The sequence below is a fragment of the Numenius arquata genome, chromosome 9, assembly GCF_964106895.1.
Source record: "Numenius arquata chromosome 9, bNumArq3.hap1.1, whole genome shotgun sequence".
Classification (NCBI taxonomy): Eukaryota; Metazoa; Chordata; class Aves; order Charadriiformes; family Scolopacidae; genus Numenius; species Numenius arquata.
The window spans coordinates 13,437,651-13,450,252 of NC_133584.1; the positions used below are offsets into that span (position 1 = coordinate 13,437,651).

General features: G+C 42.2%; 1 protein-coding gene across 5 annotated transcripts in view; it reads left to right on the forward strand.

Annotated features, from left to right (window-relative positions):
* The window catches only part of OSTN (osteocrin), a 53,707-nt gene extending 44,657 nt beyond the window's left edge, over nt 1-9,050 (forward strand). For 3 of the 5 annotated variants that reach the window (XM_074153704.1, XM_074153703.1, XM_074153700.1), the window contains 4 exons: nt 982-1,080; nt 3,915-4,132; nt 7,769-7,865; nt 8,173-9,050. In XM_074153704.1, the coding sequence (XP_074009805.1) occupies nt 982-1,080; nt 3,915-4,132; nt 7,769-7,853 (402 nt within the window). In that variant the 3' untranslated portion in view covers nt 7,854-7,865; nt 8,173-9,050. The remainder of the gene's footprint in view (nt 1-981; nt 1,081-3,914; nt 4,133-7,768; nt 7,866-8,172) is intronic. The other 2 variants (XM_074153701.1, XM_074153702.1) reach the window with 2 other exon arrangements.
* The last annotated feature ends 3,552 nt before the right edge of the window (nt 9,051-12,602 follow it).

A 12,602-nucleotide genomic window follows, 5' to 3' on the forward strand; every position in this document is an offset into this window, starting at 1 on the left:
CAGAAATGTATTTAATGTATTTATACATCCTTTCTATTTCTGCTTTTGCCAAGCAGAGAGTCAGCAAAGAATGGCGCAATCAGGCTTGAATTATACTCTGGGGCAGGACCTGGAGACAGAGTAATCAGCAAATTAGCAGATACCTTTGGCACTAGAGGCCCCAGTCTAGTTCTTATTAACATCACCTGAAATATTCCCACCTGGGTAAGCTGGAAGCAGGTTTTAAGAGCTAGATCCAAATAAGGGCTTAAACAATGCAGCCTAAACCCATGGCCAAAGAAACCCCTGCAGCGCCCAGCTTCCTGATCCTGAGCCTCCCAAAACATGCCTCCCTGTGTTACTTAAAGGCTCTGTAGGTATCTGCAATTCTACAGCTGTGGCGCATGGTCCAAACACCACCAGTCTGAGCAATGGATTCCTCTGTTGGCTTTTCCCACGTGTGGGACCTGGATAACTTTATTCCTGGATCCCAAGAAAATCCTGAAAGTTGTGACTACCATCATGTTGGGGACTGGTGAAATGTAACCTTGCTTTCAAAATGTTGCTGGGGGGGTTATGTGATTTCTGTAATAGCTTTAGGCACCTGTCTAGCATGCGAGGAGGTCAGGGTCAACCTGAGTGGCTACGAGCCAAAGTCTCTGAGCTTACAAATGAGCGTCTAGTTCATCTGGTTTTAATGCAAGTTTGCACTCATTACTCCTGCCACTGCAGGGACTGGGCTATTGTGCAGAAAGGAAGGAAAAGATTTGCAAGGCTGTAAAGGAGCAAAGAGGAGGGAGCTGATGCTGCACCCAGAGGTGAAGGGCACTCAGCTGGCAATATCTGGGGTTCATGCAGTGGCTCTGTAAGGTAAAACAGATTAAAAGCCACGGGAACAGAATCTCCCTTTGCTTTCACTTCTTTAAGAACTTTGGAGTGAGGTTCCTCTGTGAACTTGGCAATGCATCTGTGAAGCCATTAATAGGTTGTTCTCTTTTGCAGATGCTGCAGTTCCAGGTTGTTGTGGTGCATTTGGCCCTTTTGATTACCCTGCTGCGGTGGCACTCTAGCTCAGTGCTCCTCGCAGAGGCAGCACCAGAGGTAGGTGAATGTTTCTGGTGGTTGTCACATAACCCTGTTTTTCCTTCGGTTGCTCTTGGCCACAGAGTGTGGAAGACACCATGGTCTCCAAACTGTGTTGGAAGGTGAACGGTCAGTATTGACTCTGTGATGGCAAAGAAGGAGCAGGACAACTTCCCCAGAGAAGAGAGTGATGCAAATTGTGTATCTCTGGGAGGACAGACAGACAGAGTCTCACTCGCATTCATGCAACCTCTTCTGAAGCACCATGTGGTTTTCTGTGTGTTAAAACATTGTCCAGTGACTTTGGATAGAGAACTTCCTGAAGAGGGGAAGGAGGTGATGGAAAGGGGGAAGCAAACTCCTCTAACACTGAAGGGAAGGTTTCATTCTTCTTCTTAATGATAAATAATAGCATGAGAAGACTGCAGCTTTCAGAAGCCATGAGAAGATCCCTGAGAGAAGACATCTGCACAAAAGTTACAAATTAAAGGAGGCAGAAGAGACCAGGAGAGGGAAGGAGCAAAGTAACCTGCCTAAGCTTGCAAAGGAAAGCAGCAGATGAAATGGGAGAACTGTCTCATGTTTCGTCCAGTACGATATGCAGAGGTTGCACCTGAAAATACTTCTGCTGCATTTTCTTTTTTCATGTCATCTTGACATAAAACAGATCTGGCAGGAAAGGTATTTATGTAATGGTTTCATGCCATAAAAATATCAAGGATCTGAAAGTTTTGTGAAAGCAGCACTGTTTGGCTGTAAGGTCTTTACATAGGTTTTTAAGATCAGCTTAGAAGTTAGATGCATACTGAAGAATACTGATGGATCCTTCTACCTTGCTCTCTGTATTCAAGTGAGCATGCCATGATTATACAAAATAATATTTGCTATAGAAAATAGGGCTTGGGGGAACCACTCCCCACATTAGTGCTGTAGCAGCTACTGTTCTGGTGCCATGGGGATCTGGTATCCTGTCTCTCTCAATGACAGGTTTTTATGAAAAGAATGAACACAACATCTTCAGAGACTTCCTGATCCAGAGACGTGCACTGGACCAGAGCATGTTTTGGTTGCTGATGGGCCTGAATTTGTCTTTGAAACGGTTTAAAATCTTGGTATCCATGACATCCTTTGGCAATGCCTTCCACTTCATTTATGTGCTGTATTTAAATGAAGCTCCTTATCTTTATTTTAAATCCACCATCTGGTGACTTCACTGGGTGGACTGGGGAGCTCTTTTTCTTGAGGAAAAAGTTACTAGCCTTTACTCATCTCTTTGTTGTTCGTAAGTTTATAAACCCTTTACTGTACCCGACTCTCATCTCTTTGCTTATCTGTGAAGTTCAGTGGTTCACCATAGGAAAACTGCTGTCTACTTCTGATTATCATTTTGCCTGTCTCTTTACAATTCTATTATATCCTTTTTAAGACAAAGTAAGTGGGACTGCACAAAAGGCTCAAGAGCAGAGGTTATTTTTACCTTCTAGTTTCAAATGTTATTGTAGGTATTTATCCCCACTAGCCAGAGAGGAGAGTTCAACCTTTTTTAAAGGCATAATTTTGTTGTAAACCTCTCTGAAAGTTTTATAACCCTGAAAGGGAACAGAAAGGATTGCTCAGTACACTTGAGGTTCATAAAAAGTAAAGTCAGAGGACAATATGAGATCCTGTACAAAAGAATTAACAGTGCTACATCATTTGAGTGATCATTGTGTCCATGTGCTCCTCCTTACATAAGAATCACAGTTTTATACACTCCATCACCAGTTATGCTACCCGGCAGTGGTGCAAACTGTTATCACCACATCTATGGTGTGGACCCCAGTAGATACAGGCATATTGCATCATCTATGTGATGGCTTTCTTTACATTTGGACTAAAGCCACTGTGTATGAATACGAAAAGGTAGTTGTGTCCTTCTAAAGATAGAGGAAAACCTGCTTCAAGGCATATAATAGAAGTTTTGGTTAGAAATTATTATTTATTTCTATGAAGATTAAGTGGAGCAAGTCAGCAAACGTTTCATCTGAAGAGAGCATGATTTGAACTTGACACTTGCTTTCATAGACTAGCTGCTGCCCTATATTTTTCTGTTATTTGCAGAGCAAATGTTTCACTTTGATTGTTTCATTTCTCTCTTGATAGACCCCAATATTCTCAGCTATTCTGGATAGTGAAGTATAGTTTGGTTTTGAAAAGGTGCTAAGCCTAATGTCATAATGAAGGTTCAAAATTCTGTGTCAAGTCAACATACTGTTCTGTTCTTTCCTTTCCTCCTCCCCACATAGTGTTACTGCATAAATTCTTTAAATGTCAGTTCTGAGCCAGTTTATCTTGGGATATTTTTTGCATAACAATTCATTAATTTGTCAGCTTTGTATGGAAAGTTCTGTATAAGTTTTCATTACTATTTATTATCATTCATTTAAGAAAGGAAAATCAGTTTTCTGAAAAATAGCAGGATGGATATTGGAGTGTGGTAATGGTGACTGCATTTTTTAAAAGAATTAAATTACTCAGCTCATGCTATAACTGATACTAATCACACTGCTGAGATAGGGATAGTGGGCTGACCTATAAAAACAGGTTTTGTGAAGTAATAAATTTTCATAATTCTTGCAATAATAATGAAGATGAGTTCAATTCTATCAAAAAAAATAAAATCCCAACCTTTTATGGCAAACTCCTGTGGGTAGAAAATGGCCACGTTTCACAGAAGGAACTTTGTTTTAAAACATTGGCCCAGGTTTAGTATCCTAGTGATTATGTATTTATGGGACTGCTGCTGTGACACTGGTTCAAATGGTTTTTCTGGAACTTGAGCAGCAAGCAAACACCCCTGCTTTCTTTTGCAGTCTTTGGAGCCTTCTGCTGCTCTGGGCATGGGAGCACATCCCACTACCAGCGAAGAGAAGTCAGCCACCAACCTGGCAGCCAAACTGTTCCTTCTTGATGAGCTGGTGTCTCTGGAGAATGATGTGACAGAGACCAAGAAGAAAAGAAGTTTCCCAGGATTTGGCTCCCCGATCGACAGGATTTCTTCAACCTCTGTGGATGCTAAAGGCAAACAGAGGTAAATTCTTAGGTAGTCCTACCAGTGATAAAGTTGGAAGAAGGCTGTTGGTAGATGTCCTGGATACAGATGGGTTAGCTTTAGTCACTAGTAGGTTTACTGTTGTTGTGAGATGCCTCTGATGAGAGTACCAGCATTTCTACAGAAACCATTCTGGTTGCATGATGTGTAATCCTTCAGCTCTGATGAATAATACATGTACTAGTTCATTTATCCCCACAGTGCCGTACAGCTGACAAAGAACATTCAAACATATGCATTTTTAAACTACATTTCTTTCCAGTGATGTGAACTGACATTCAGTTTAAAACTGCCTTTTTGATAATGAGATTTTTTCAAGCAAAAATATGCCTGAGGTTCAAAAGAAGAGAGGCAGGACTAGGTGTTCCCGAGGCTGGGGTGAAGACCAAGTATGGTGTGCGCACCTTGAATAGCAAGATGAAGAACACATCGTGAAAATGGGCAGACAGTTAATAGAATGGGCTTCAAGAGCTTGATCAACTTATGATAAGCCAGGGTTTAATCAATACAACAGTACAGAAATACTGTTACAGTGCATGCTTGAAGATAAGCATGTTTATAACAGGGCTAAGCAATGATGCTTAATAGGGCTGGGGAGAGCCAGTGAGTTTGGGGCAAAGCTCAAAGGGCCGTTCGCTATGTCTGAAAGAGCTTAACTCTCTTGTTCCCTTCTTCTGGTAATTGTCTTCTTTTGGATGGAATCCCCAATGCCACAAAGTATTTAATAACATGTTTAAAGCTTAATCTGCAAGTGGAAAGTATTCACAAGAGCCAGTCAATGTTACAAGTATTTTTTTTCAAACAGAGTTTTGCAATAATTTCTTGTTGTTTTTCCGTTTATCCACCCAGTCTGCTACCAGGACTTTTTGACTGCAGCCAAAAGTGATAAAACACAAAATTCTTAAAACCTTGAGTAGAACTATTCTGTTCTGTATATCTCTTCAAGAGATCAGAGTCAGCTCATTCTCTGCTTTTTAGAATGTTTTCCCTTTTCAGGGGAAGAAATGCAAGGTTATTTTTGAAGCTGCAGTGCCTTTTTTGCAAAAGTACATGGTATTCCCGCTTTATGTCATGCTTTTTAGGTGGAAATCTTGTTTCATTCTATGTGCTGTCCAAGGAAAAAAAAAAAAAAAGTGAAAAAGGGAAATTGTGGTGAAAATTGTCTAAGTTTTCTAACAGCTTGTCGCTGAACAATGAGCTCATGCAAATGAGTGACACACTGCACAAAATTCCTCCTTTCCCAGCTTCATCAGCACAGTTGAGATTATCACTTTGGGGGAGCTAATTAACTTTTGAGTTTGGGATTGGCTCATCTATTAGAACCATCTGAGCTGTCTTGAACGCTGCATTGATAAGTCAGATACTACCATCAGCACGGACCTCAGATCAGATGAGTGCCATCAAACAGCAGAAAGGCTGTGCTTTTGGGTGGAAACAGGCAGAGGCTGCTGCACTTAGAGGAGTAAAGCAGAAGACTGAGCACCCTGTCACTGTCATGCACACAGTATATAACAGCCTATTCCAGTACCAGAGGGTTACCTTTAGAGATTAGAAAATGTCTTTTGAAATATGAAAGCTGTTAAATAGATTCAGCCCCCTGAATTAATACAACGTGTGTGGTGTCTGGCAACACAGCAGAAACTTTTGGAAGAGAGCAGTTCAAATGTAAATTCACTTAACGTTGTGGCGCCCAGCAGTTACAGGAAGACTCAGATCCTATTCTTGCTCGTTCTCATCAATTTATAAATCTTTGAAGGCATGGGAAAAGCAGGCAAAAAGACATGAGTCTTCAGAAGATGTAGAAAGATCCATAGACGGAGAAAAAGAGATTCTGGGAATCTTAGAAAAGGCTGTTTTAAATAGAAAACATCGCTTTGTCCCCAGTAAGTGCTGAAATAGGCACAGACTGGTTTGGAAGTTGGGAGGGAGCAGTGACTGTCCTGTTGTGGCTCTGGATGGCCGCAAGAGGGGAAGCTCTGCCGCACAACCTGCCAGCCCTGCTTGCCCTGCCTGCCTGCTCAGCCTTTCCCCTTGGCAGGACGTTACAATTTCCTTCTCTGTTTAACTACAGAGCATGACGATGTTACAACTAATGATGCGGAACCCACTCCCAATCCAATCTGGGAAATTAATTCCCCTTTTTATCAAGTCAGGCTCAGCATGACTCCAGCAGCCTGTCCCCACCTGCCCCCCATCAGTTTGTGCCTACACCTTGGGGGGTGGGGGGGCAGAAAGAGTGATGCCCTTGAGGATAGACTGAGGACCAGCCCTTTGCTTTCTTTCCCTTTGCTTTCCCTATGGCTTAGTGGATCAGTGCTGGATACATAGGTGTTTGAGAAAGGGACAGCGAGGGCTATACAAACGGTTCCCCTTTGTTTGTGATGTTCTGCAGCTGCTCCAGCATGACCCATGTGCTGCTCCCTACATATGTGCTACACTGTCAGCTCCTGTTTCTTCACCTCATCTGGAAGGAGCTGGGAAAGAGGCAGTGTGAAATGGGCTGCTGATGCTGGAACGATGCTTCTGCACCCTTGCCTGAGAGACATGAGGAAAGGAGACTGCTCAGAGGAGACCATGGGCTATACAGATAGTCCTGGGCAGGGTGTGCAGACCCCCCAAAGACACAGGCTGAGTGAGCATGAGAGTGCTAGCAATTAAAGTTGGACTCAAGTGCACCATAACACGCTCTCCTGGTAGTTACTTTGCATTTGCAAACTCAAAGAACAAAATTTCTTATTTATTTTCTTTGACAAGGACTGATAGAGAACAGAATTAATTTTCCAGGGTTTCTCTTAGAAAGTATTTTTCTGGCAAGTATTTCCAAGGGCAAAAGTTGAGGTTATTCTTAGCTGTAGAAAATCTCATTTTCACAATTAATTAAAGTAAAACTTCTGCTTGTGGAAAAAATGCTCAAAAATCCTGAACTAAGATGGGAAAACTTCTTCTTTACATTAAAAAAAAAATCATAATAAAATATTTCTGCATAGAATTTCTTTCACACTTTCCTCATGCCCTCATTCATCAAATCATCAGGAAATGTACCATATGGAGGAAAAAACAACCCCAAACCCTCCCATTTTCAATCTCATCAAAGGTTCGCTACTATACAGTTTTGAGAACAGCATGTTGCAGGATGCCCCATAGGAAAATTCTGCTGGGGCTCCTCTGACTTGTCCTCTCTGTTAACGCACAACACTTTCTACCTCCTTGCTTACCTTCGCCTCAGTTGGCCCTGGAGATTTCAAAGATCCAGGCTAATGGGTCACCTGAACTACATGATACTAAGCATGAAACACTTCCCCTTTATACATGCAGTGTATCTCCTTTCCTTTATGAATAGCAGTTAACTTGAGAATTTTGCTGCCAAATAAAAACAGGGATAGTTGATCAACATCAGCCAGTCTGTAAAACAGGTGCAACTCTTGCCTATTCTTTTGTAACACAAGTGAAGCGTCTTATTTTTAAACACTCGCATCTTTGGCTGCTCCTACACAGCTGTTCTGTCTCAACAATGAAATTGTTAGTGGGATGAATAGAGGAATGTAACATTTTGATTATTCCTATGATGTCTTTCCCCAATTCTTTCCCTCCTTCTCTGTTTTTTAACCCATGCAGGAAAGCGGTTGAGCTGCCTAAGAGACGGTTTGGAGTTCCTCTCGACCGAATTGGAGTGAGCCGTCTCGGCAACACCAAGGGTTAGCAGTTCTTGCAAGTAAGCCAAAGTATCCTGGGTGTGGGCAGGCTCAGAGAATCCCCCCCTGTTCTCAGCTACATGGAGGTACTCAAGTCATGCCAGTCAGCTTGGAAAGGGTGGCTTGGGAAATGATGGCTTCTAATAACATGGATTGTGACTGTCAATTTAGCTTGAATGCTCCAAATTAGAACTTAGTACCCCCCCTACAAGAAAACAAGTATGTCTAACGTTTTCCATCTCCTCTAGATCACCTTACAGTGTGTTTGTCCAAGCCCTGCATTTCTGACATGGGAAAATGTAATATTTACTGCTTTTCTGCCTACAGGTGCTTCTGTTCTGAATGATTGATGCTGTATTGGAAACATTTCAGGAATAGAGAAGATGCATCACAGCATGTCTTGTCATTGACTAATGATTCAACATACAAGGAATTGACGACCTGCAAAATCTGTTTCACATTGCATTTTACAAATGTTGCATTTACAAATAATAACAAATTCAATTTATCAGGTCAGAACACTCTCACAGTAGTGCACAGTGCCACTGATAGGAGGGAACAGAAAATATGTATATAGTTTATTTGCATGGCATTTATTTCCTAAACTTGCAGAAGTTCATTATCCTAGCAAGGACTGTTAGATTTTTTGGATTGAAAATAAAACTTCCAGAGATGCCAACAGCAGTCCATGAAAAGCAGACAGTTTGCTTTGCACGTTTCTTTCAAGAAGGTGTTTGTTTGGTAGCTGAAGGGAGGATTTAACAGTTACAGGACAAACCTAGAATTTATTTGAACTGCTGTTTGGGAGAAGGTGTCTACTGACTTCACTAGGAGTTAGTCTGAATAAGAACTATGACAATACCTTAATAATTGTCCTGATTTTTTTAGCAGTCTTTCTCTTATCTCTTCACCATATTTAGACATGTTTTCATCATATGGCAAATCCTGAAATGTGGCGAGACTTTTAGTTTCCTCCTCTAAACTGACGAATACATTTCACTCCTCCCTATGCATAACATAGGATAGCATCCAAATATGAAGTCATCTGCTTCCTAAGCCATCTGCATCATATGCCTTATTTTAGACTCTTGATGAGTGCATAGGGCATAACCAGACATACAATTCTTAAAGTTCAAGAATTTCTCACTCTGGTAAGATGTAAACATGTCCTCTCCACTTCATTTCAGAGTAAAACAGGTTATCTTAAATCCCGTTTCATGCTTTTCACTTCTTTCCAGATTATAAAATATAACTGAAAAGAGCTGTTTGCTGACATCTCAATGCTCAGATTCCTAGCTGATGTTTTCTCAACGTCACATGCTCCGTCTTGGACTTTGATCTGTGTCAGCTAAATTCCTTGGATTGCTATTCTTGGGTATAAATCAACCTGAGAATTACCAAAGAAGATACACTAAGAAAGGGATTATGCAGGACTAAGGGAAAAAAAAAAAAAAAAGATTCTTGCCAAGCACCCTGTGTTAGGCAGAGGGTAAGGTTGGAGATAGATAGGAAATAAGTGTTAATTTCCTGATCTTATGTGAAGCACAAAGCACCTGGCCATCAGCTAGCAAAATGGAGAAAAATACAGTCAGCTTTTCAGTCAGCTACAGGAAAGGAGAAGTCAATGAGTCTTTGAAATTAAAACGGCTATGAGGATTGTGACTTTGGAACAATTGCCCCGGTTCAGGCCACGGTGGGAGATGAGGCTCCCACTCAGAAGGGCAGGTAGCATCCAATACATGTCTGAAAAGAGCAGTGCTCAGCCATAGCAGGGACGTTTCCCATTTTCCTTCTTGCTTACAGTCCTGCCCTGAGGCCAGGACTGGCCCAGCCAGAGAAACTTTGCAAGAAACTTTGCTTTTCTTGACATTTTTGATATAGGCTAACGCTGCTGAGAGCAGCTGCAGAAACCAGTGAATCCCATCAAGAGGGGCCCCTATCTCTCCCATCAAGCAAAGCACTCTCTAGTTGAGTTAGGTGATAACTTCTACTTCAGTGGGTGAGTTGTCAGTGCTTGTGTGTGAGGTGATGAAGCACTGCAGATGCTTTCCAGACCAAGATCTTGAAACTCATAGAAAGAAAGAAGAGCTGTAAATCCATGGTCATCTTGGTTTTTTACTCCCTGCTTTCCCCCTGGTCCTACTGCTCATTTTCTGCCTTTAAGCTTGCAGGTGAAGGCTCTGAGAGCTGGATTGAGTGGGTATGTGTAGATTGGCTGACCCGAGACAGGATTTTCCGTCCATGCTAGAAGCAAATCTGCAAATGCAGACAAGCCCAGACTCTGTCCTCTGCAGTGCACTGCCACCACCTATCCTGAGCCCGCCCTGTGGTTTAGGGAACAGTTATCTTATTGCGCTGAGCTCATCCAGACAGTCTGAAGATAATCTGCTTGCAAGGCAGCCATATGTATGGGGCAAGGGCAGATTATGGAAGTGATGTACTCCTGGCCGCTCATACAGCTGTCCATCAAAAGCAGCATGGACAGATTCATTGCCTGGTGTATTTTGAGAGACTCAGACCAGAGGAATCCAATGCTAACACAGCGGCCTTGCAAAAACACTGCTGGATCATAAAAGTATTGTAACAGTTGGCAGGTGTTAACCCCTATCAAGATGGGCTTTAAAGCCTGTAGTTGTGTGCAGAAATGCCCTCTATCTGAAGGGTGATGTGAAATTAAAGCAGGACAGAGGTGTCTTTGGTGGTGTTGCTTGGAACTGGGAGCTGGAAGCCTCAATCTTGCTCTTGGCTCCCACCTCACTGCATAGACTACTTGGGAGAAAGCAGCAGCCTTTCTGCTCCTCTACTCCATCTGCCGCAGAGCACACTGAGACCTCCTGTGGCTCAAAAAGCTCTCTTTAAAATCCATAAATTGGCAGGTGCTCTTTAAAATATGATGATGTCTGAAAGGCTGAAACCCACAATTTGTTTTCATAGATGATATTGGATAGCTTCAGTCAGTGTGCATAGCATGAAAGTCAACAAATGTGAAATGAGGATATACTACAGCATCCGTTGCATGCTAGATTTGCCCTGTGCTGCCTGTTTGCAAATCCATTCGGATGCCCGTGAGGATTTTCTGCTAATAAATCAACATGGTCTACTAGAATGTCTAAGGGAAATCCCTTTAATTATTGCCTGTGGGTCATTAACTTTAGGAAGAGTGACTGCCCAAGCATGGGTAAGGTGTGAGCAGCCATGATGTGGAAGTGGCACTTGAGGAAGAGAAGAGTTTCTGTTCTGTGTGTTTAGAAGAAAGGACAGGACATCCACAGTGGCATGCTGAGAGTGAGCCTAGGGAGAGCATCACCGCCTTTGCTCTGAATTAATAAATGAATTGCATTCAACACTTATTCATGACTCCAGCAGAAGCAGCTGACACAGCAGCATATAGTGCCTGTGAGGAAATAGTGGGGTAGTTTGGGTACCATAAGCACTTAAATAACTGCTGATAGGATATAGCACACCATGTGGGCTAAAAATCACTGCTAAGCAGCATGGTGCATTGCACTCCAGGGAATTCCTGTGTTTAGGATCAGAGCAATCTGTTAAATCGCCTGTATTCCTTTTCCTGACTCACTGATGAGTTGTCACTCCAGGTCGGGAAGGCATGGCTACAGCTAGCAGGTGACAGATGGAGCCTGCTGCTCCAGCCTTTCATTGCGCTGGGATTTCCTGCAAGCTGAAAGAATCTGAGCTGAACACCGGCTTGGGGCACTCAGTGTAGCTCTTGTAATACACCTCCCTTTCAGATGGAGCACCAAAGTCTTAAAGAAAGAGAGACCCTTCTCTTGGCAGCAGGCTATAATTTCTCCTGGATTTGGTGCTGTTGAGAGAGTACATGAAGGTATGCTCCCACATAGCTTTTCACTTGCAAAAGCAAGTGCACTTTTGTGCACTTGCACAAAAGCAAAGAAAAAAGGGAAATGCATTCTGAATCACTACCACAGAAATAACAAAGAATTAATGTTAACAGCAAACTGTATTTTGCATGTCATTAGACCTCACTGATATAATTGAACTGGTTTTATTCCATAGATGCCAGCTTTGGCCTGTAATAGGACAAAGAGATCTCCTGTTAATGAAGTATATACAAGTGGTAAGTGTGCACATCTTGCCGGAACCCAAGGCAATGAGTGTAACATGGTATTTACAGCTTTAGGAGAAGTAAAGTTTTGAAGAATATGTAGTATGCAAGCTACAGTTAAATAGCATGGCTCAACAGAGCTGGAAAGACAGTTCAAATCTAGTCAAAATCAGTCCACACATACACAGTGGCTACTAGATTCTGCTCTCATTTACACCACTGGAAGCCTCAAAGTTAACATCAATGGCCTTAAGATTTATTCTGAATTTACACCTTTGGAAACATGGTCCATTGTTTTTGAAAATAAATGTAGGCAACGTGACTGAAGATTAATATATGTAGGAACCACTGATGGATTGTGATCTCTTCCTTTTGGACACATGCAGACGTAATTCTGCAGTAGAAAAAGCCAGCTAGCATCTGCACTGAGCAGCCAGATAAGCCAAAAAACTCTTCTCAAAATATCTCTTTGGGTGAGTAGGTAGAAATCGGTGGGTCTGTTCCAGTCCTACGAGGACACCAGCCCACACATATCCATGAGGAAGGCCAAACTCTTATTCCTAGTTCTGGTCAAAAGGAAGGGCCTCTTCCTCAGACACATTAAAACAGGCCTGTGTTGTTCTAGCTGGGTGTTTAATGGGAGCCTTTTTTCCATTGCAAAGTTCCCATGAAC